We start from the raw sequence: 21614 nt of genomic DNA, 5'->3' as shown, positions 1-21614 counted from the left end.
GTGTGTAGGGATCTCTTGCTCCTGTTCTTTTCCCCATCTCTATCCTTTTTCTCCTCTCATCCCATTTCTAATCCAACTGTTATCCTGACTCCGTTTCTAGATTCAGTTTTCTTAATTTTTTTTGTTCTTCTACTAAATTTTTTTCTGAGAGAATCCCAGCGTACACGATGTTTCATGTTGTTTACAAGGCCACTTTCCTTTCAGTCATAGAACCCTCTGTTGTTTCTTTTCTGAACAAATTGGTCTTTAGGAATAACCTGGCTAGTGGGTCTCTTTATTACTTAATGATTTAAAAATTCAGAGTTAGTTTTTAAAAAGCAGTAACTAACTTAAAGATATTCGGTGGCTGCTAGTCTAAAAAAAATTTTTTTTAAATGAGCAAGAACTTTTGTAGTAGATTTTAAATTCTTTTCTAAAGAAGCACTTACTAAAATGTGGTAGATGTATGCAAGGTGATAGTACCTATCTATTTTAACTATAGCTATCACATAAAGCCTATGATTTCACAGATATTATTCCTTAGAACAAGTTTCAGTTTAAAAAAAATGAAGTGACTTACAATATATTCAAGGCAAAATATAAAGTAAATTGTAGTCTGGTTGGTATATGGAAAGGGTGTTACTTGAATGGCTGAATTTGGGGAAACCATGTTGCAAAGAGAAGTCCCAGGTTATAGCTTATTATTTATAACCTCCCATCTTTAGTATTTTTGCCCCTTCAACTTCCACTGCAGAATAATTCAGTGATAGTTTCCCATGATGAAGGCTTTCAGATGGATTTTTTTTTTTTACTCAAGCCAAATGAATGAAACTCACTTAAAACACCTTTTTCAGAATACATTATGCAAATGTCCATAATATAGAAGGTGAAGAGAATTTTATGTAAATAAGTAAATACTTGGTTAGGATGATACAACTTCTAGATTTCCTAGACTCAAGACTTCATTTAGGCCAGACAGTATTTTAATCTAGTTGTAGGAAGAGGATATTTTATTTTTTAATAAAATTAATGGACCAGTGTAAATTTAAATTTTTGATAAGCTTTAAAGACAGAAAATTAAATAAGCATTGCTCTTACCTCTCTAGGCTAAGTTTGGTTTTCAAAGCACTTGTTGACTTAACGTTCCTATCAGCTTTCTATAATGAAGTAGAGTTTTAAAAACTACTTTTCTCCCAAATAACGATTTCTTCCTTAAAAAGAAAAAGCACACAGAGAAAGACAAATGCCATATGATCTCACTTATATGTAGAATCTTAAAAAAAAAAAAAGCACAAACAAATAAAAAAAAGCAGAAACAGACCCACAAATAGAGCAAACTGATGGTTGCCAGAGGGAAGGGGACTGCGGGGATGGGCAAAATGGGTGAAGGGAAATGAAAGATACAAGCTTCCAGTTATGGAATGAATAAGTTGGGCGATAAAATGTACAGCATAGGGAATATAGTCAATGGTATTGTAATAGTGTTGTATGGTGACAGATGGTAGCTACACTTGGGGTGAGCACAGCATCAGATACTGAGTTGTTGAATCAGTATGTTATACACTTGAAACTAAAATAACATTGTGTGTGAACTATACTTCAATTTTTTTAAAAAAGGAAAAGCATAGCTCATGTTATTAGATTGTAATATACAATACTGACCTTATACATTAGAGACGGACTTCAGTTACGGGTATAACTGGAACATCTCCTTACACCCCAAAACAACTTCCTACTATCTATTGCCTATGCTTAGAATGCTACCATTTTAGATCCATTCTTTGAGGGTAAATATTGCTTCTCCCTCTTTTATAATACGGTTGCTGCTGTGATAGGAGGCATAGTAAGTGATACACACGTTAATAAGAATACCTTCTTTTATGCCTAGAGAAAGCTTCAGGTAGCTCTTGGGAAAGCCTTTGCATGCAAGTAGAAGGAAACACAGTGATTTGAACTGAAAAAATGATGCATTTTTTCTTGCATCATAAGAAGGGCAGAGATAGGTGTTTACAAACATTTGCTCAACCCCTCAAAAGTGTAAGGGCCAACATCTCTATGATGCTCTTGGCCCAAGGAAAGGGTTATATCAGCAGCAGTTTCCTTTTTATAAGGATTTTATTCAAAAACTTTTCCAGAAGATCCCCACTAGCTGTCTGCCCCTGTTGCATATCTACCTATAGCTGGAAGGGAGATGGGAAAAGAGTATTTGGCTTTTCAGCCTCTCAAATGGGAGGACCAAGGAGGAGGGGACGAAGAATACCACATCAGAGAAATTTCAAAAGATTGAATAAACAAAGGGGAAAAAGGCATTGAAGAAGATAAAAGATCAATGAAAGGAAAAAGGCAAAACTACATCATAACGATAATACTTCTTGTCATCGTTTTTATTAATCAAATCCTTATTCTATGCCAGGTACTATGCTATCTGCCTTACATACGTGATCTCACCCGGTCCTCACAAAAACCCTGTAAGGTAGATAAGATCGCCTATTTACCAAGGAGAAAACCAAAGTTAACTACTTGCCCAAAGACTTGTGTTAAAGCCAGGATTTGGCCTGTGCTTGCCCTGATTTCGGCACTGCCTCTCCCGAGACCAGCCCCTAGGACATGCGGTTTCTCTTCCGGTTATTTCCCAGGTCGTGCTTCTCCAGAATGTTCAGTACATTACAAACTGCCTGAAATGCAGTGAGAATTTTCAGGCCCTGCTTAATGAGGTGGACTGAGCCCAGAGTGCTGGACTAGCGCCAGCAGAACGTGCTGCAGCTCTTTCCTCTGAAATAATCACCTTTCATCTTTTCAGGATTTCTGCTCTTGGAACTCATTACTTCAATTCTGAATTCTGATCTGATGCACACGTGGCTTCTATACATATTGAGTGCTTTTAGATGGACTTCTATTTTAGGAGCGTTCTCTTTGTAAGTGGCCCATAGAAGCCTGCTTGTCTATTTAGAATTGTCCTGTCAGCTACTCGGGACCAATTATTTCAGTGTGTTCATGCAAGGTCACCTTCAGTGTTCAATCCTATCTAGGTCGGTTAACTTTAAACCAGACATAAATCCACAGATTAGTTTTTAGACTGGCTATTTATGTGAGCTCCTAAGTGAGATTTTCATTCACTCACAGAGTCGTCAAAAGGATGCTAAGGAATCAAAGATGAATATGTGATCCCTGACTACAGTGTAAGGAAACTGAGAGCTAAGATTGTGCCTTGGTCATTTCATATCTCCAGAGCCTAACATGGCGCCTGGTATACCTTAAACACTTGATAAGTTCAAGTTGTATTCATTCAACAAATATTTGGTTAGAGCCCATTATGTGCTAGGCACTAGAAGCACAGCAGTAAACAAGATAGATGTGGGTCTTGTATACATGAAACGTGTGTTCTTATGGGGAGAGGTAATGAAAAGCAAGCACAATTTTAAAATAAAGAAATAAGGTCCAAATGTCCCTCAACAGGAGAGTAGATGAATAGTGGTAGAATCATAAAATGGAATACTTAGCAATGAGGATAACAAACTATTGATACCCTCAGCCACATGGCAGAATCTCATAATGCATGACTGCACTGACATCAAGTTCAAAACCAGGCAAAACTCATCTATGATGGTAGAAGTCAGGCTGGTGGTCAGCTTTGGAGAGGGGCGATGATATGGGGGACATGCCAGGAGCTTCTGGGGTCCAGGTAATGTTCTTTATTTTGATAGGAGAGTTGGTTCTATTAGAAAGTTCACTTTGCAAAGATTTCTCAGGCTCTGTGCTTATGACATGTATTTTTCCATATGCATGTTCAATTCAACTAAATAAGCGTATCTTCAAGAAGTTAACTACTGACTGTGATCATGGCTGTAAGGGTATTGCATGGGGCCCAGGTCACTGTTAGACATTAGCTCTGGGGAGCACTACTGTAGATAGGGTGGTCAGGGAAGACTTTCCTGTGAGATGCTAGGTAGGCTGAACCCTAAGGGTGAGTAAGTGGCAGCCTTGGGGAGATCAGGGGAAGAGCATCCCAGGCAGGGGGAATGGCAAGTGCAAAGCCTCTAAGGAAAGAAACACTGGGGCACACTTGAGAAAGAGAACAGAGGCCAGGGTGGCTAGAACAGAGTAAGTGGAGAGCAGAGTGAGACAAAACAAAGCTAACATCAGACAGAGGCTACATCATGCGGGGCCTCAAGGCCATTTAGTTTATGGTCTGCCCTGTATCATTTGACTCTTCTTTTGTGCCAGGCAGCGTGCTAAGATCCTTAGGCACATCCTCCCATGTTCTTTTTATCTTTCCAGCAACGCTGCGAGTAGGTCTTAAAATCCCTATTTTATGCATGAAGAACTAAGGCTTGGGGAAATTCGTTGGCCCAAGGTTACCCTTGGAAATGAGTATTATCACTAGGATTTGAACCCACATCTCATTGACCCCAAGGCTGTGTTCTCATCTCCTGACTCCTGACCCTGCCTCTGAGCACTGGCATCTAAATAAACTTCTACATGTAACCTTAGGACTGTGAATAAAATCATGAGGAAGTAGCCAGCTCTACCCAGGGAGTTCTGGGAAGGAGCATGTGGGCTGGATTTTGAATGCACATCTGGAATTGTCCCACAGGCATGCTTTCTCGAGGGAACAGAATGTGTAAAGCCTCAAAGCTGAGGATTCATCACCATATCATCTCCTGTTTACTGGTCCTTCGTGCTGTGCCAGGTTCTGCAGTGACTATTTCACTTATTTCCAGTTAATTTTCACAACAATCCTGTGAGGTCAGCATTGGCCCTGTTTTACAGATGAAAAACAGAGGTGTAGAGAGGTTAGTCATTTGCCCAGTGAGACACAGTGAGTGGGGTGACTCAGTAGATGCTTTGCTTATTTAATTAGGGGTGAGAAAAATAGTGAACGTGGACTGGCAGGCATCAAAACCCAAACATAAGCATAGCTCTGCCTCTGGAATCTGTGCCCCTAACTGTCCCACTGAGAGCTTGAGGTATTCAGGGAAGTGGGGGTGTTTTGTAGGGCTTCTCGATGGATGTTCTCCGAATTTGACTGACATTAATGTTCCTGAGAGCCCTCTCCTTTTAAGCATTTTATAATACTGTTTTTTTCCTCTCCATCTAGACTATGAGGCCCCTGAGGACAATCCCTTATTTCTTTGGACTCCCCGTTGCCTTGTGCCTCTCCCTGTGAGATCAAAGGTTGGGTTGTTTTGTTGTCCACTGAAACTTCAGGGCACTGGGTAGGGCCAGGCAGGTAACAGATGCTCTGTAAATGTTTCTTGAAGAACTGAGCACTCTGCTTACTTAACAAAGATTAGAGTGATAATAGATTTGGCTTGGGTCAGCAATCAATCGTCACCATTCAGATGGTGTGTACTTACTTTTATTTCAATTACTTGAGATTTAAGGCAAAAGCAAGGTGTGTTGGTGGCCACTCCCTCTCCTGCTCCATTACCTCACCCCGTCCCACCCCCAAAATCATGCGGAATTGGTATGGACCTAGTGTTGGAAGGAATTCTGAATGTAAATTCTGTGAGATGCGTTGGTTGGTACTGTACTGTAAGGATTTGTGACTTAGTCCAGTTGAGGCTGGCCTGCTTCGAAGAAATTTATGTTATGGTGCCATTTTTATGAGAAAATCGACTGGTCCCTAATAATTCAGTTGAAATGTTTTCACATTCATACAAATAACTATGATTTTACTGTTTAACTCCAGCAATACCAGTATCTCTGGGTCAGACCAGGAAAGCTTACGTGGCTTAGCAATGGGACCATTCCGTGCTCTAGGCCTGGCTGTCCAGTGCAGGAGCCACCAGCCACATGTGTCTACTGGACACTGGCAGGGTGGTGATTCTGAATTGAAATATACTGTGGGTGTAAACACCAGATTTCAAAGATACAGTACAAAGAAAGAATGTTAAGTATCTCATTAGTCATTTATGTAATAATTATATATTGAAATAATATTTTTGACATATTGGCTTCAACAAAGTATATTAATATTTATTTCCCTTGTTTCTTTTTACTTTTTAAAATGTGGCTTCCAGAAAATGTAAAATTATGCATGTGGCTAACCTTGCACAATGGTGCTCTAGAACGTGACAAATACCAATCTGATAAAAACCTACCTCTTTTAGACGAACCATGAGAGACGATGGACTCTGAAAAACAAACTGAGGGTTCTAGAGGGGAGGGGGGTGGGAGGATGGGTTAGCCTGGTGATGGGTATTAAAGAGGGCACGTTCTGCATGGAGCACTGGGTGTTATGCGCAAACAATGAATCAGGGAACACTACATCAAAAACTAATGACGTAATGTATGGTGATTAACATAACAATTAAAAAAAACTACCTCTTTTATATCTGCCCCTGACTTCACTAGTCCTACTTTTCCCAAAGTTACAAAATTAGCTAAAGCACCTCACCTCCCATCTCTGTCCATTCTCAGAACTCTACTTTGTTTCCTGATTGAGTCAAAACTCAAGCCAGCCTTCAGTTTCCTATAGTTCTTAACATTATTATCTCCTAGCAGGACTTGTATTGATTCTAATGATGAAAGCACTTTAAATGTATATAGAAACTCATAATTTTTAAAAAGAACTCATATTATGTTATCAAATAGCTCTACGTATGCCAAGGCAGTAATTAGAATTATCACCATTTTCCAAGTGAGAAACCTAAGGATGGTATCACATTTATTTATTTAAACCCAGCCCTATTCCAGAAGGGCTTTTAACCCTCTGGCCAATTCAGAGAATGTAAGTGGCTTTTCCAAGATGACACAATGGTTGATAGAACTGGGACCGGAATGATCTTCTTACTCTTTCTTCTACAACAGTCGTTCTCAGACACAGCATCCCATGATCAGTTTATAAAGTGTAAGTTTTTATAAATAATAGTAAAAAAGCAAAGTTTTTAGCTGACTTTCTTTTTATATAAATTAGAAAGGATTAAAGGTTATTCAAAAATAATTTCTCTTTCATACACTGCACTCATTTATTCAATAAGAGCTTATGGAGTGCCTGTCTTACATAAAGCACTAACTTGGCCCTGGGGAAACATCGATGAGCAAATAACAAGAGAGACATATCATCTAACAAATTTAATCATACGTAACAAGTAGTTAGAATAAAGGGCTGTGGAATCTACTCTCTTAACAACTTTCAAGTATATAATACAGTACTGTTCATTATAGTCACCATGCTGTACACTAGATCCTCAGAACTTACATCTTAGAGTTGGAAGTTTGTATGCTTTGTTCAACATCTCTCCATTTCCCCCACCCCTCAGGCCTTGGCAACTACCATTCTACTCTCTATTTCTATGAGTTCAACATTTTTTAGAATCCACATATAAGTGAGAACATACAGTATTTGTTTTTCTCTAACTTATTTCATTTAGCATAATACCTTTTAGGTCCATCCATGTTGTCACAAATGGCAGGATTTCTTTTTTTTTTATGGCTGAATAATAATCAAGCGTGTGTGTGTGTGTGTGTGTATCACATTTTCTTTACCCACTCATCCATCGATGGTCACTTAGGTTGTTTCCATGTCTCGGCTATTGTGAATAATGCTGCACTGAACATAGGGGTGGCGCTATTTCTTTCAGGTAGTGTTTCCCTTTCCTTGAGATATATACCCGGAAGTGGAATTGCTGGATCATATAGTACTTCTATTTTTAATTTTTTGAGGAAACTCCATACTGTTTTCCGTAGTGGCTGCACCAATTTACATTCCTACCAAGAGTATGGAACAAGGTTCCATTTTCTCTACAGCCTTGCCAGCATTTGTTATCTCTTGTTTTTTTTGTTTTGTTTTGTTTTTTTGTTTTTTTAATGATAACCGTTCAAACAGGTATGAGGTGATATCTCATTGTGGGTTTGATTTGCATTTCCCTGAGAAGTGATGTTGAATATCCTTTCATGGCCTGTTGGCCATCTGTATGTCTTCTTTGGAAAAATGTCTAATCAAGTCCTCTGCCCATTTTTTATTGGATTTTTGTTTTTTGCTATTATATGAGTTCCTGATATATTTTGGGTATTAACCCCTTATCAGGTAAATGGTTTACAAATACTTTCTCCCATTCCATAAATTGCCTTCTCATTTTGCTTGTTGTTTCTTTTGCTGTGCAGTAGATTATTACAGAGATGTAGTCCCACTTGTCGGTTTTTGCTGTTGTGGCTTGAGCTTTTGATGTCGTATCCAAAAATTCATTGCCAAGACCTATGTCAATGAGGTTTTCCCCTGTTTTCCTCTAATAGTTTTACAGTTTGGAGTCTTACATTTAAGTCTTTAATTCACTTAAGTTAATTTTTGTGAGTGGTATAAGATAGGGGTCCAATTTCATTCTATTGCATGTGAATACCCAGTTTTTCCAACATCATTTATTGAGTAGCGTATCCTTTCCCCTTTGAATATCTTGGCGCCCTTGTCAAATATTGTTGCCTGTATATTCATGGGTCTATTTCTGGGTGACTGTTTTTATGCTAATACCATACTGTTTTGATGACTAGAACTTTATAAAGCAGGATATTTCAGACGACCTGAGGGGCCTGTGCAATGACGTGTTAAACAACCATCTCTCACGAAAAAAACAAAAACTAACCAACAAAAACACCTGACTTGTAGCTCTTGCCAATTTCCATAGTGTAAATACTCTTATCCTGACTGACACCTAGCTTCCAATAAGATGTCACCAAATGTAGAGTTGGGGAGTGGTATAAGGTAGCACCCGTTATATATCATTTCTGCCATACAAATACAATAGATGTTAGTAACTTCAAAAGCACAGGTAATGCTAAAATAATCAGGAAGCAATGAATTTTGAGTATGTGTTACCTTTATTTTCAATATAATTTATTTAACTGTAATTTATACTATTTTTTAGTAAACTCCTGAAAATTTAACAATCAGCTCCCACGCGCCTAAACAAGCCAGCTCTAACACACCAATGGGCCTGGCATCTTCCTTGGAATCACGATCCTTGTCTAGAACAAGTCCTCACTGTTCTCTCTTCCTCTGTTCCTTACAGATCAGCAAACAGCAGTTGCAGACAGTCAAGGACCGGTTTCAGGCTTTCCTCAATGGGGAAACCCAGATTGTGGCTGATGAAGCCTTCATGAATGCTGTCCAGAGTTACTATGAGGTAAGACTCACCATGCAGAAGAATGTCAAGACTGCTCAAGTCTGAAGCCCAGAATTTCCAGACTACTGTTCAGTGGGAACAGCAGCCTTGGCCTCCTACAGGACCATCCCTCCCAAGGCAAAAGGGTTGATGACTGGTTACAATTTTAAGAAATAACAGCATTTTGTGTGGAGAAAACTAAAATCGAAGCCACTGGTTTACCAACTAAACAAGAAATTATATGCAAAGCACTCAGCACGTTGCCTGCTTTATGTATGATTTCTTGTTTAATCTGTACAACAGTCTCATGAGTTAGGCCCTGATATTATTTCCATTTTACCAGTAAAGCAACTGAGGCTCAGAGAGGTTAGGTCAAGTACTCAAAGTCACACAGCTGTTAAATGCCACAAGCTAAGATTTGAACTGAGTTGGGAGCTTTCCCCCAGCAACTGTACCCTTTGTAAAGGAGGTTAACCTCTCCCAAGATGGTGCCTTCACTAGCTTCCTTGTTCTTTCTATTAAAATGGTGCTGTGAGTTCTTTTCTATAAGTTAGAACGCCATCCAAAGTATAGTACTCTTCTCAAGAGAAAATCTGTAAGTGAGACAATATATCCTGAATATATATCACAAGTGAATTTTCACCTCTAGACCTCAAAGGTTTATTTATCAGTAAAGTGATTTTGGAATTAGTATATTTAAATTTTATAATTACTCTTCCATATGTGCACATTGGCTATTGTTTATACATTATTAATGAGGTGGATATGCCATACCTTCTTCTGGGTCATGGTAACCTGATGGGCATATTTTTAAAAAGTTATTATACGGTCATTAAAAGACATTTTACTTTATATTAGTCTTTTTTTCATGTGAACCAGATATTCTCTGTATTTGGAGTCCTATGCCCCAAATGTTATACCCATTGTCAAGGCTAGATTAAAACCATTAGAAACCAACCCCCACGCGTTGAAAAACTCATGACATCCTGCCATTTGCAATTCAAAGTAATAACAATAAACTAAAATAAGTGTAAGGGAATCCAACCAACTCTAATTTTTTTTCCCATAGGATCACTTCACTGATTTTCTTACTCCTTTCCTTTCTGTTTTTAATTATTAGGTAGCAAATTATCTCAAAACAAAAAGATTGGTGCTCCCACTTCACAGATGCTCCAAACACATGCTTCTGCGCATCGGGCACTCCAATCCCTGATGGACACTTTAAAAATGTTAGTTGATTGATTCAGTAAAACTCTCCTTCCCACTTGCTGAAGTACTTGGCTCTTTTCACAGAGAGAGTAGAGCAAGACTGTAATTAGATCTTGTGCAAATACTATTGACTGGTTTGCTAATTAGTGTTTAATGGTAAACAGCCTTTGTCTCTTTGATGTTTGCTATGTCCAGGCGCAGACTCATTTTACACATTTTCTCAATGAAATTTCTATTTGGGTTTGTTTTAGAAGTCTGGTTTATTTTTATATTTGTCAAATTTAAGCTTTTTGTTTTCATTTTACAAATAGTATTGATATTGTCAATAAGTGTCAAACTTACTTGTTTATCAGATGTGGTACAATATTTCATTTGAATTTAACAGAAAGTGGAAATGAGATTCAGAACCATGATGACGGTATGGTAATGAATAATTTGAATATATTTAACTGAAGATTTTGTTGAGAAACCGCCAGGAAATGAAATTAATTCTCCCCCTTTTTGCAAGTTCTGAAGCCAATTCAGACCAGGCAGACCCTCACTAATAATTCTCCATGTTTGGAGTTATTCACCAGTTTATAAATTTGTAGATTGCACATCTTAATTAGAAAGCTCATTTGACTAATGACATAAATTAAAAGAAAGTGCCATTTCTATCTATTAATTAACTTTGAAAATTAATAGTCATCAATGTGCTAATGAGTCTCTGGAAATTACCATTATATCTATAGTGATGCTGATATTTTTTTCTATGGTGGCTAGTTTATTTGAAAGTGCCTCTTTTTAGTTTGGTGAGAATACAGGCATTGTGAAATCACTGAGTAGTTAATATTAAGATTTGAGTAACAGGAAATAATGTGTGGTATAAATTATTTACTGTATTCATTAGTAAACTTTAGATTGTTGGGATGCATGTTCCTGGGAAATCTAATCCTCTGAAGCAAAGGTCCCCAATCAAAGGATCAAGATTAACACTTTCCTTGGGAGAGCTCCAAGTTTGTTACTCCTCCCTTTCTCCCTCTCACTTCACTCTTGGGCAGTGGAGAAGTTAGGGTTTCTTTCTATACCCTCCTCCAGGATCCAATTGCTTCCCTGTCAATATCTGTTTTGGACAAGGCTCTTTGGATTACAAGTGACAGACACCTAGGTCAAACTGGCTTAAGTCAAAAATGAGATTTATTTGCTCAAGCAACTTAAAAGGCCAGGAATAGACCTGGTTTTAGCTGTGGCTGGATCCGAAAATCCAAAGATGCCAGCAGGATGGGTATCTTTCTCCCCCACCCTGGCTTTGTTCTTCCCTATGTTGGCTTTATTCTTGGGCTGCTTTTCTGCATGTGGAGGATCCTGGCAACTTCAGGCCATGCCCTACCAGCTTAGCAACCACAGGACTGAAGAGAATACCTCTTTGTGGAGAGTCCCAGCAAGAGGCCTCAGGTCACTTGGTTGGGCTGACATGGGTCATGTGTCCTTTCTGGAGTCAATCACAATGGATGGAGGGTGAACTAGACCAGGGGATCATTGCTAGGACAGATACCACCTCTGGAGGCTGTGAGCAGGCGCAACCACACTAGAACCATCTATAGTGAAAGTACAGTGACTTTTCATTGAGAAATGAGGGTGCTTTTTACCAGAAGGGGGAATGTATGCTTGGCAGGCAAAACCAATGGATATCCTTCTAAATACATGTTCAATCTCTCTCTCTCTCTCTCTCACACACACACACACACACACACACACACACACATTCCACCCCACCATACCACACCTTCACATCCCAGTTTGCTAATGGTAATGATTTTTTTTTAAAGATTTTATTTATTTATTTGACAGAGAGAGACACAGCGAGAGAGGGAACACAAGCAAGGGGAGTGGGAGAGGGAGAAGCAGGCTTCCGGCGGAGCAGGGAGCCTGATGCCGGGCTCGATCCCAGGACCCTGGGATCATGACCTGAGCTGAAGGCAGACGCTTAACAAATGAGCCACCCAAGTGCCCCGGTAACGATATTTTTGAAAAACAACTTTTCATCAAAAAGTTTGGAGAGGACTATACTAGAAAAAGTGGTTTCAGGCATTGGCTTTGTTTTGCCAAGGCAATAATGTTTTTTCCACACCCTAGAGTAGTAAAGAAAATTTTTTTAGATGAAAGGAGTAGGTAGCTCTGTTCTTTCTCCATCTGTGCCCATCCCGCCCATCTGAACCCCACTGGCCAGCATTAGCACCAAGCCACTTGGGCCTGGGACCTGAGCTGGGCAGGGTAATGGGAGACCAGTGTTCTCTCTGGCTCTGAGAGCATGAAAGTTTATTTTATCCTTTCCTGCTGGCCCTGATCGCCAAAGCCGATCAAGCAGGACAGCAGATTAATCCTTTAATCTCTTGCATCCTGGCTTTGAGGGCTGGGCACTGAAGTGGGTGCTCTGAGATCTGGGAGATCTGACCGAGTGACTCTGTCCCGTTCCCACAGGTGTGGGAGACATCAGAGAGTTCACCCATTTCTACGGGGCCCCCACACCTTCCCTAACTCTCAGTGCTTTTAAGACAAATGTCTAAAACATAAGCCCTCCCACCCTGCATTCTCACCCTCACTCCCCATCTCCCTGCTTTGTTTTGGTTCCTTTGCATGCTGGTCCTGGTGTCAGAGAAAAGAGGTGGATGGAAAAGATTTACAAAACCTCTCACTCGGAGCCTGCCTGGAAGGAAACATGGGGGTTTGGTGGGAAGTGGGGAGGTAGAATGAGGTAGAAGATGTACACACACCCATTTTAGAATGCTTCTGCTGATGTCTGGGCTTCAGCCAGTGACACTGCTCTGACTGAGTTTGTTTGGATTTATTTTGTTCTTAGCTAATCTCTAACAAAGGCCCAGTTGGTTTTTTTCAAACTAACTTTGACTGCTGTTATAAAACAGAATTTTGTATTTGCTAGCAACAAAAACTGACGGACTGGTGAAATTAAGCCCTAATAATAATAATAGCAACAACAACAGCACAACAACAATAACAACAGCAATAAAAGATATCAAAGGTTATAACCAAGCTACAGAAAAAAAGGGAAACCGAGCAGCTTAACTCAGGAAGCCAGGCGGCAGGATATAGTGGACACCCCATCACTGGTATGACTCTCCTCCAATCCCATTCCATTCTTGTGCCATCCCACTCTGAATCTGACTAGCCGGCCTCAGGTTACAACCCACCATGGCTAAGGAAGGACATACTCTCATGACTGACAGTCCCACTGAGACTGTGCACGTGGCAAAGACATTCTCAGGCTGAGGCACTGTGATCGGGGGAGGAAGGATCTTTGGCAGGCATAAACTGCAGATGTCCTCTACACTCGATGACAGTGTATTCAGTCTTTATGATTGACTTTTTTTTTTTTAAATCTAATTAAAGTAGAAGTCAGGTCATATCTGGCTATTTCTCTGAAATGAAGCTATGTCTTTTCCAATAAGCAAAACCGCTATAACTCCCCAGTGGCCTTAGAACAGATGTCTCCCTAGGAGAAGAGTAACCATCCATGGTAAAGATATTTGTTCTCATGGGGAAAGTGGAGCAAGTAAGGAGGCGGCAGAGGTCAGAGTGGTTTAGGAGGTTTAGGAGGATGTGTCGTGCCTGCAGATGTGGGGTTGAATTCTAGCTCTACTGTGCACTGGCTGTGGGACCTCGGCCAAGGCCGAGCCTCGGTCACTTTATCTGTACTAGGACTTCCTGCATAATTGTTGTCAGGATTAAATTACACATGCGCGCGCGCACACACACACACACACACACACACAGAACCTCACCCTAAATCTGGCACCTGGAAAGGGCCATCATAAATATATTAAGTTTAGAGGGGAGGATGGTGATCAGTACACATCTGCTGCATAGAAATAATAGGAGAGAGTTGAAAATTAATAGAATCAATCCACTCCCTAGTTTCAGGGCCTGGGTGTGGGGTAGGGGAGGTACAAGGTCAAGCCTGGGGGACAGGGTATAGAAATAGGAAATGGATGGAACTGCTTTTGCTGCTAACCTACCACCACCTCCTGCTTCTGAAGTCCCAGATCTGCTTCTAAAGTTTGCCCCAGGGTCCTTTACTTTTGGTGAAAGGTATCTTTCGGATCCAAAGGTGCATTTTATTTTAGAAACTGACATGTTCCTTGCCTCAGTGAAGGTAAAATTTGTAATTTTTCCATTTGGGAGAGGTGTTTTAAGTGATTATAAAGTAAAACATAACATAAAATTATAAATATGTACTACAGAAATTATAAAAATAGATGATGTAGAAAAAAAATCCAAAGCACGTGGTTGGAAAACCACCTGTAATCCCATCACCCTAGACAACCACTATTAAATGTTGGTATGTATCTTTTCAGGTATCTTTAATGTGTCTATAAACATAAAGATAGCTATTGGATTTCCAAATTAAGATTATCAGGGAGAATAAACACAAAATATTACTAACCCACTTGTTTCATTTAGCACAGTGGGTTTCAATTTCTTCCCTACCTCTGCACAGTCACACTTAGGACATATTCTCATTAGTTTTATTACCTGTACTGTTCTTAATACAGGGTCATGCTCTTATCCCCCCAGCTTCACTTTACCTCTACCACTGGAATTATCTGCTTTGACAGTCTATCAGGACATCTTTTGATGCTAATAAGAAAATATTATCTTTTTTCATGGCTGCATGATACTCTATTTAAAAATAACTGCTAACTTCTATTACATTCAGTAGTAAATATAATAGGCACCATTACAGACATTATGCTCACCAATTTTTTTATTTAAATTCATTTAGCCAACTTGTAGTACATCATTAGTTTTAGATGTAGTGTTCAATAATTTATCAGTTGCGTGTAACACCCAGTGCTCATCACATCACGTGCCGTCCTTAAGGCCCATCCACCAATTATCCCATCCCCTCACCTACCTCCCCTCCAGCTACCCTCAGTTTGTTTCCTATAATTAAGAGTCTCTCGTGGTTTTGCTCCCTCTCTGATGACCTCCCATTCAGTTTTCCCTCCCTTCCCCTACAGTCCTCTGCCCTGTTTTTTATATTCCACATATGAGTGAAACCGTATAATTGTCTTTCTCTGACTGACCTATTTAGCTCAGCATAATACCCTCCAGTTCCATCCGCATTGATGTAAATGGTTAAGTATTCATCCTTTCTGATGTCTTAGTAGTATTCCATTGTATATATGGATGCCACATCTTCCATTTATCTGTCAATGGCCATCTCGGCTCTTTCCACAGTTTGGCTATAGTGGACATTGCTGCTATGAATACTGGGGTGCAGGTGGGGTAGTTCTATTTTTAACTTCTGGAGGAACCTCCATACTGTTTTCCAGAGTGGCTGCACCAGCTTGCATTCCCACCAACAGTGTAAGAGGTTTCCCCTTTCTCCACATCCTCGCCAACATCTGTCGTTTCCTGACTTGTTAATTTTAACCATTCTGACTGGTATAAGGTGGTATCTTATTGTGGTTTTGATTTGTATTTCCCTGATGCCAAGTGATGTGGAGCATTTTTTCATGTGTCTGTTGGCCATTTGTAATGTCTTCTTTGGAGAAATGCCTGTTCCTGTCTTCTGCCTATTTCTTGACTGGATTATTTGTTTTTTGGGTGCTGAGTTTGATAAGTTCTTTATAGATCTTGGATACTAGCCCTTTATCTAATATGTCATTTGTAAATATCTTCTCCTATTCCATAGGTTGGGAGTTTTAGTTTTGTTGGCTGGTTCCTTTGCTGTGCAAGAACTTTTTATCTTGTTGAAGTCCCAATAGTTCATTTTTTGCTTTTGTTTCCCTTGCTTTGGAGACGTGTCTAGCAAGAATTGCTGTGGCCAAGATCACAGAGGTTGCTGACTGTGTTCTCCTCTAAGAATTTGATGGATTCCTGGCCCTCACTTAGGTCTTACATCCATTTTGAGTTTATCTTTGTGTATGGTGTAAGAAAATGGTCCAGTTTCATTCTTCTACATGTGGCTGTCCAATTTTCCCAGGACCATTTATATGCTCACCAATTGATATGCATTGTTTCAGTGAATCCTCATCCAAATCCTACATGGGAGGGTTGTTAGGATTCCCATTTGAAAGATGGGGCAGCCAAAGCCCAGGAAGATTAAGTAACTTGCTCAGGTGACAAAGCCAGCAACTGGTAGAGTTGGGACTTGAACTCTGGGCTGTCCGATGTAGCATTCATTACTAGCAACCAAGTTGTTGTGGGTGTTTTTAAACCTTATTTACTCTAACATCTAGGTATTTTTCTTATCTATGTTGGAATGACATGCTTTTATAGAGTAGGAAAGGATCAGAAAGTGGGAGCTGGGCCAGCTTTACCTCGTACCCTGTATAGTCCTTAAGTACTGATGTACGTGGGTGTTCCTAAAACAACCTTGAGGTTGCTTGGCTCTGGCAATGGAGGGAAGGACTGATGGATGAGGTCAAGTCACTGAATTGACTGCCCTTCACCATTCTGTATTTATTTGTTTATCTTCCATCTCCCATTATGACCTGTCTGGGAAGTTGGCAGAGGAGCAGGAAGGATTTATGGATGTGCTGCATAGAACTGTGCCTGGGGTTGAAGTCTCTTGCAATAGCCACCAAAAAAGAAAACAGGAAACAGAAACACCAGCTACAGCTCCCACTACAAATGGGTTTCCAGGGTGGTTTTAGAGACACCCAAGCACATCGGTACTCAGGTGCCATATTCATTATAGGTTGAGGCTGGCCCAGACCGTTCTAACACTTCCCTTCTGACAGACTAAAAAGCCAAGACAGATGATGTGCCTGGAAAATTAGTTTTCTGCTGCCAATTTCTCTCCCCATGGCTGCCTTGCCTCCTGTTTGGCACTTCATCTTTGTTGTCTCCTCAGTCTCCAGCCTCCTTCCTCACGCTACTGACATTCTACTCATCTCCCCTCACTCTGGGGCCTGGCAGTCATATCTCATCTCTAGACAGATGAAGCCCTCTGTTTTTCAAAGTTCTTTCAGTTTGATCCTTGTCAGAGAAGGCTGGCTGAATTAACCCCATGTGACAGCAAAGGAGAGTGAGGGTTCTAGAAGTTAAGTGACTTGGTCATCCACTAGTATTTGAATAAATATTTATTGAGTGGATACTTTATACAAAGAAGGGTCTACGTGATACAGATGATGTGTGCAGGATCCAGGGGTCACCCAGTCAGTTATGGATGCCAGCTAGGAGTAATGTGCCAACATCCTCATTTCTTACCCCTATTGTCATGTCCCTTGGAAAATCTAGCCTCAGTCCATTGTATTAAGAGACTGATATATTATGCTTCCTTATTTTCCCTTCACCTTCTTGCTCCCATCCAGATATAATCTCAATAAGGTCTCTGCTTTGAGACATCTACTTTGTTTGTGTTGTTCATTCACTCATTCTTAACACAGCACCAACTATGTGGCAGGCACTGTCTTAGGCACTCAGAAAAAGGAATGGGGGAAAAAACAGCTACAACTCCTGCCTTCCTGGGACTTACAGTCTAGCTGGAGCTCAGATATTAACCAAACAGTCACAGAGAAAAATGACAGCTATGGAAGGGCTTTGGGGGAAAGGAATATGGTGCAAAGAGCTTATAACAGGGGCCTGCTCTAGGGACACTGGTGTGGACAGATGGGAGGAGAGTACAGGTGCTTTGTTGATCAAATATTTTAAGTCACTGATGTTCATTAGAGCTGAAAACAAATAATTAACCCCTTTGAATCTTCACCACCATCATCACTCATTGGTGCTCCTGCAAGTGCCCCCCACCTGGCCTCCTACCTATTCTCTTAACCCCCTTCAGGTTGTTTTTCCACATTAAAGCCAGAGAATCTGAACTTGATCATGCCATGTCCCTGCTTAAAACCTTCAGTAGCTTCCCAGTGCACTTTAAATTAAGACCAATAACCTTAATGTGGCTTCCCATACCTCCACCACCTGGCTCCTTCCTGCCATTGGTCACACCCCACCCCTCACTGCCACAGCCACAATGGCTCTCCCTATTTCCTCAGACATTCAGGATCTTTACACATATGGTTCCTTCTCTCTGAAATACTCTTTCACTCTCTTTTTACCTACCCATCGTTTACATATCATCCCAAAGGAGTTTTCCTCCAGGAAGTCTTTCCTTATTCCATACTGGAATAGTTTCCTAGCTATAGACACCCATGGTCCCATGTACTTCCCCTTGAAAGCACTTGTCCCAGATTGTATTATTTCTGTGGGATTATTAGGATGATGTCATGGAGGCATGAAGGCTGGATCTGTATCTGTTTTGCTCACCACTATATTGCTGGTACCTGGCACAGTGCCTTCTACCTAGTGAGTGCCCAAAGAAAGGATGAATGTGATCATGAAGAAGAGTATAAACATTACAACCAAAAGGGCAACCTCAAATTTTTTTAGTTCAATTCTCTTCATGTACAAATAAGAAGCTGGAGAACCAGAGAGGGGAGGTGACTTACCCAAAGTCATACAGCAAGTTAGTAGTAGAACTGGCCTGGGACCATGGTTTATACCTCCTGTCTCAATGCTATACTGCAGAAACTTCCTCTCTTTGCTTCGAAACTTTGATGTTCTTTTTTTTAAGATTTTATTTATTTATTTGTCAGAGAGAGACAGAGGCAGGGAGAGGGAGAAGCAGGCTCCTTGCTGAACAAGGAGCCTGATGTGGGACTGGATCCCAGGACCCTGGGATCATGACCTGAGCGGAAGGCAGACGCTTAACCAACTGAGCCACCCAGTCGTCCCGAAACTTTGATGTTCTTTGAGACCCAGACCTATAACTGGGATATGATGTATTAAGTAGATGGAGAAACTATCTGCATTAAACATTACAGATTTTCAGGAAAATTCTTTATTTCATTAAAGCTCATAAGGCCTAAGGATTTAGTTGAAGCTCTTTTTCTACAATTGATTTTTAAATGAACTCTAAGGTCTCAACTGAGTACCAGTTAGTTCCCAGGCACAGAGAAGCAGGCCATGGCCCTCGCCTGTGAAGCAAATCCTCAGCCCTCCTTCTTTTTAAATTAGTTCATTAATTTAGCAGTAGATGGAGAGCACCTTTCTAACATCTCTCCTCCCCAAGGAAGGCTTTGTGATGAAGCAGGAGGCAGTGAGATGTCCCCCAAGCACTGCTGTCTCCTGGCTAACAAGGGCATTTCCTGAAATCTGACAGGGGAGTGAACATTTGTTCTGCCTCTGGAAGGGTATTTATGCACCTTCTGAAGTGTGACCAGGACACAGCTCAAAAATGTCAGATGTTTCCTCTTCATGAATATGAAGCAGCAGTTTCACCACCTTGTATTACACCCCAGAACCATGTACCTTGTGTACACTTCCAAATGGTGGGCACTGGAGCAAAAGTAAACTGTTCTTAATGGATGGCTTGGTCCCAGGACCTTAGGCAGCACCAGCAAAACAACCAGGGGTTCTTCACCAGACAGAAGAGGTTCTCCACCAGGCAGGCGAGACCCTTAGGGAAGGAAGGAGCCAGGGTGAAATTACCTTGTAATCAGCCAGTTTGAGTTACCAAGAACAAGTCCCCACCCCTCTCTGGAGTCTTGGTTTTCAGTCTATAAGATGGACCGACTATGATGCCTACCTTCTTTGTTCATTTGCTTTTAAAGTGCCAGGCTCTATACCAGAGGTAGATGACATTGTAGGGAACAAGAAGGGCACAGCCCTAATGGAGTTCACATTTCAGGAAGGGAGACATTAAATACATATTTACCTAATACTTGTTCAGTTTCAAGTGTGGTGAGCATCATTGAGAGGATAAAATGAAATATAAATGGTGGTTAACGTGTGTCAGACCTCATGCCATGTTTGCACATAACAGTAACAGCCACGCTGGGGTTCTGGTCCAAGATGGCAACGTGGGAAGACCCTGAGCTCACCTCCTCCACAGGGACAAACCATATCCACACCTATTTATGGAGCAATTCCTCCTGAAGTAGAACTGAGGGCTGACTGAATAGCTTCTGTATGACAAAAGCTGAAGAGACCACACAGAGAACAGTTAAGAGACAGGGACAGGGTAACGAAAGGGATTCGCGCCCCTAAGGCTGCCAACTGCAGAAGGGAGGGACCGGACTGAGGGAGCCGGCGGGCACAGAAAAAAGCCGCAGTTTAGAAGAGCAACGAGAACATAAAGGAGCTGGTCCTAGAACGCTGCCGGCTGGCCGGCGAGCCGCCGGAACTCTGGGTCAGACAGGCTGGCGAGCCGCCGGGTTTACGCCCCCTCCAAGTGACAGGAGCGGGGGTCTGGACGCCAGAGCCCGCCGGCCGCCTCAGCAAGCCCGGTCCCCCCAAGGCGGCCCCAGTCCTCTACACACCCGGACACCTCTGGTTGGCGCTCACTACAGCTCTAGCTGCGGCGACACAGGTACGGAGCAGCCCAGAACACTCTATGCCCACACCACTTGGGCTTCAGGCGCTTGCTAGGGCACTGCTCCGGGACCTCGGGGCCCATGCCCTCTTCGGCCCCCAGCCCATCCCCAACCCCCACGAGGGCACCCCCTGTGCAGAATGCCCCAGGAACCCCAGTCCATGCCCGCCTTGGTTCCCTGCATGGAGTCCCTCAGCCAGGACCTCACCTCAGCTCTAGTCACCCCACTAGGGCACCCCCTGCAGTGAGCACTCTGAGACACCCTGGCTTGTTTTTTTTTTTTTAATTTTTTTAATTGTTATTTTAATCACCATACATTACATAATTAGTTTTTGATGTAGTGTTCCATGATTCATTGTTTGTGCATAACACCCAGAGCTCCATGCAGAACGTGCCCTCTTTAATACACATCACCAGGCTAACCCATCCTCCCACCCCGCTCCCCTCTAGAACCCTCAGTTTGTTTTTCAGAGTCCATCGTCTCTCATGGTTCGTCTTCCCCTCCGATTTCCCCCCCTTCATTCTTCCCCTCCTGCTATCTTCTTCTTCTTCTTTTTTTTTTTTTTTTAAACATATAATGTATTATTTGTTTCAGAGGTACAGGTCTGTGATTCAACAGTCTTACACAATTCACAGCGCTCACCATAGCACATACCCTCCCCAATGTCTATCACCCAGCCACCCCATCCCTCCCACCCCCCACCACTCCAGCAACCCTCAGTTTGTTTCCTGAGATTAAGAATTCCTCATATCAGTGAGGTCATATGATACATGTCTTTCTCTGATTGACTTATTTCACTCAGCATAACACCCTCCAGTTCCATCCACGTCGTTGCAAATGACAAGATCTCATTCCTTTTGATGGCTGCATAATATTCCATTGTGTGTGTGTGTGTGTGTGTGTGTGTGTGTGTGTGTGTGTATATATATATATATATATATACACACAC

At 41.4% G+C, this 21614-nt stretch overlaps 1 protein-coding gene across 15 annotated transcripts in view; it reads left to right on the top strand.

Annotated features, from left to right (window-relative positions):
• Positions 1-21614, top strand: part of CADPS (calcium dependent secretion activator) — a 464832-nt gene that overhangs the window by 98755 nt on the left and 344463 nt on the right. For all 15 annotated transcript variants that reach the window (XM_032411665.1, XM_032411674.1, XM_032411675.1 and 12 more), the window contains exon 2: positions 8988-9101. In XM_032411665.1, the coding sequence (XP_032267556.1) occupies positions 8988-9101 (114 nt within the window). The remainder of the gene's footprint in view (positions 1-8987; positions 9102-21614) is intronic.

The sequence above is a fragment of the Phoca vitulina genome, unplaced genomic scaffold, assembly GCF_004348235.1.
Source record: "Phoca vitulina isolate PV1807 unplaced genomic scaffold, GSC_HSeal_1.0 scaffold13, whole genome shotgun sequence".
In the NCBI taxonomy this organism is placed as follows: Eukaryota; Metazoa; Chordata; class Mammalia; order Carnivora; family Phocidae; genus Phoca; species Phoca vitulina.
Note: the sequence above shows the minus strand (reverse complement) of the source record. Positions and strands in the feature narration are given on the sequence as shown.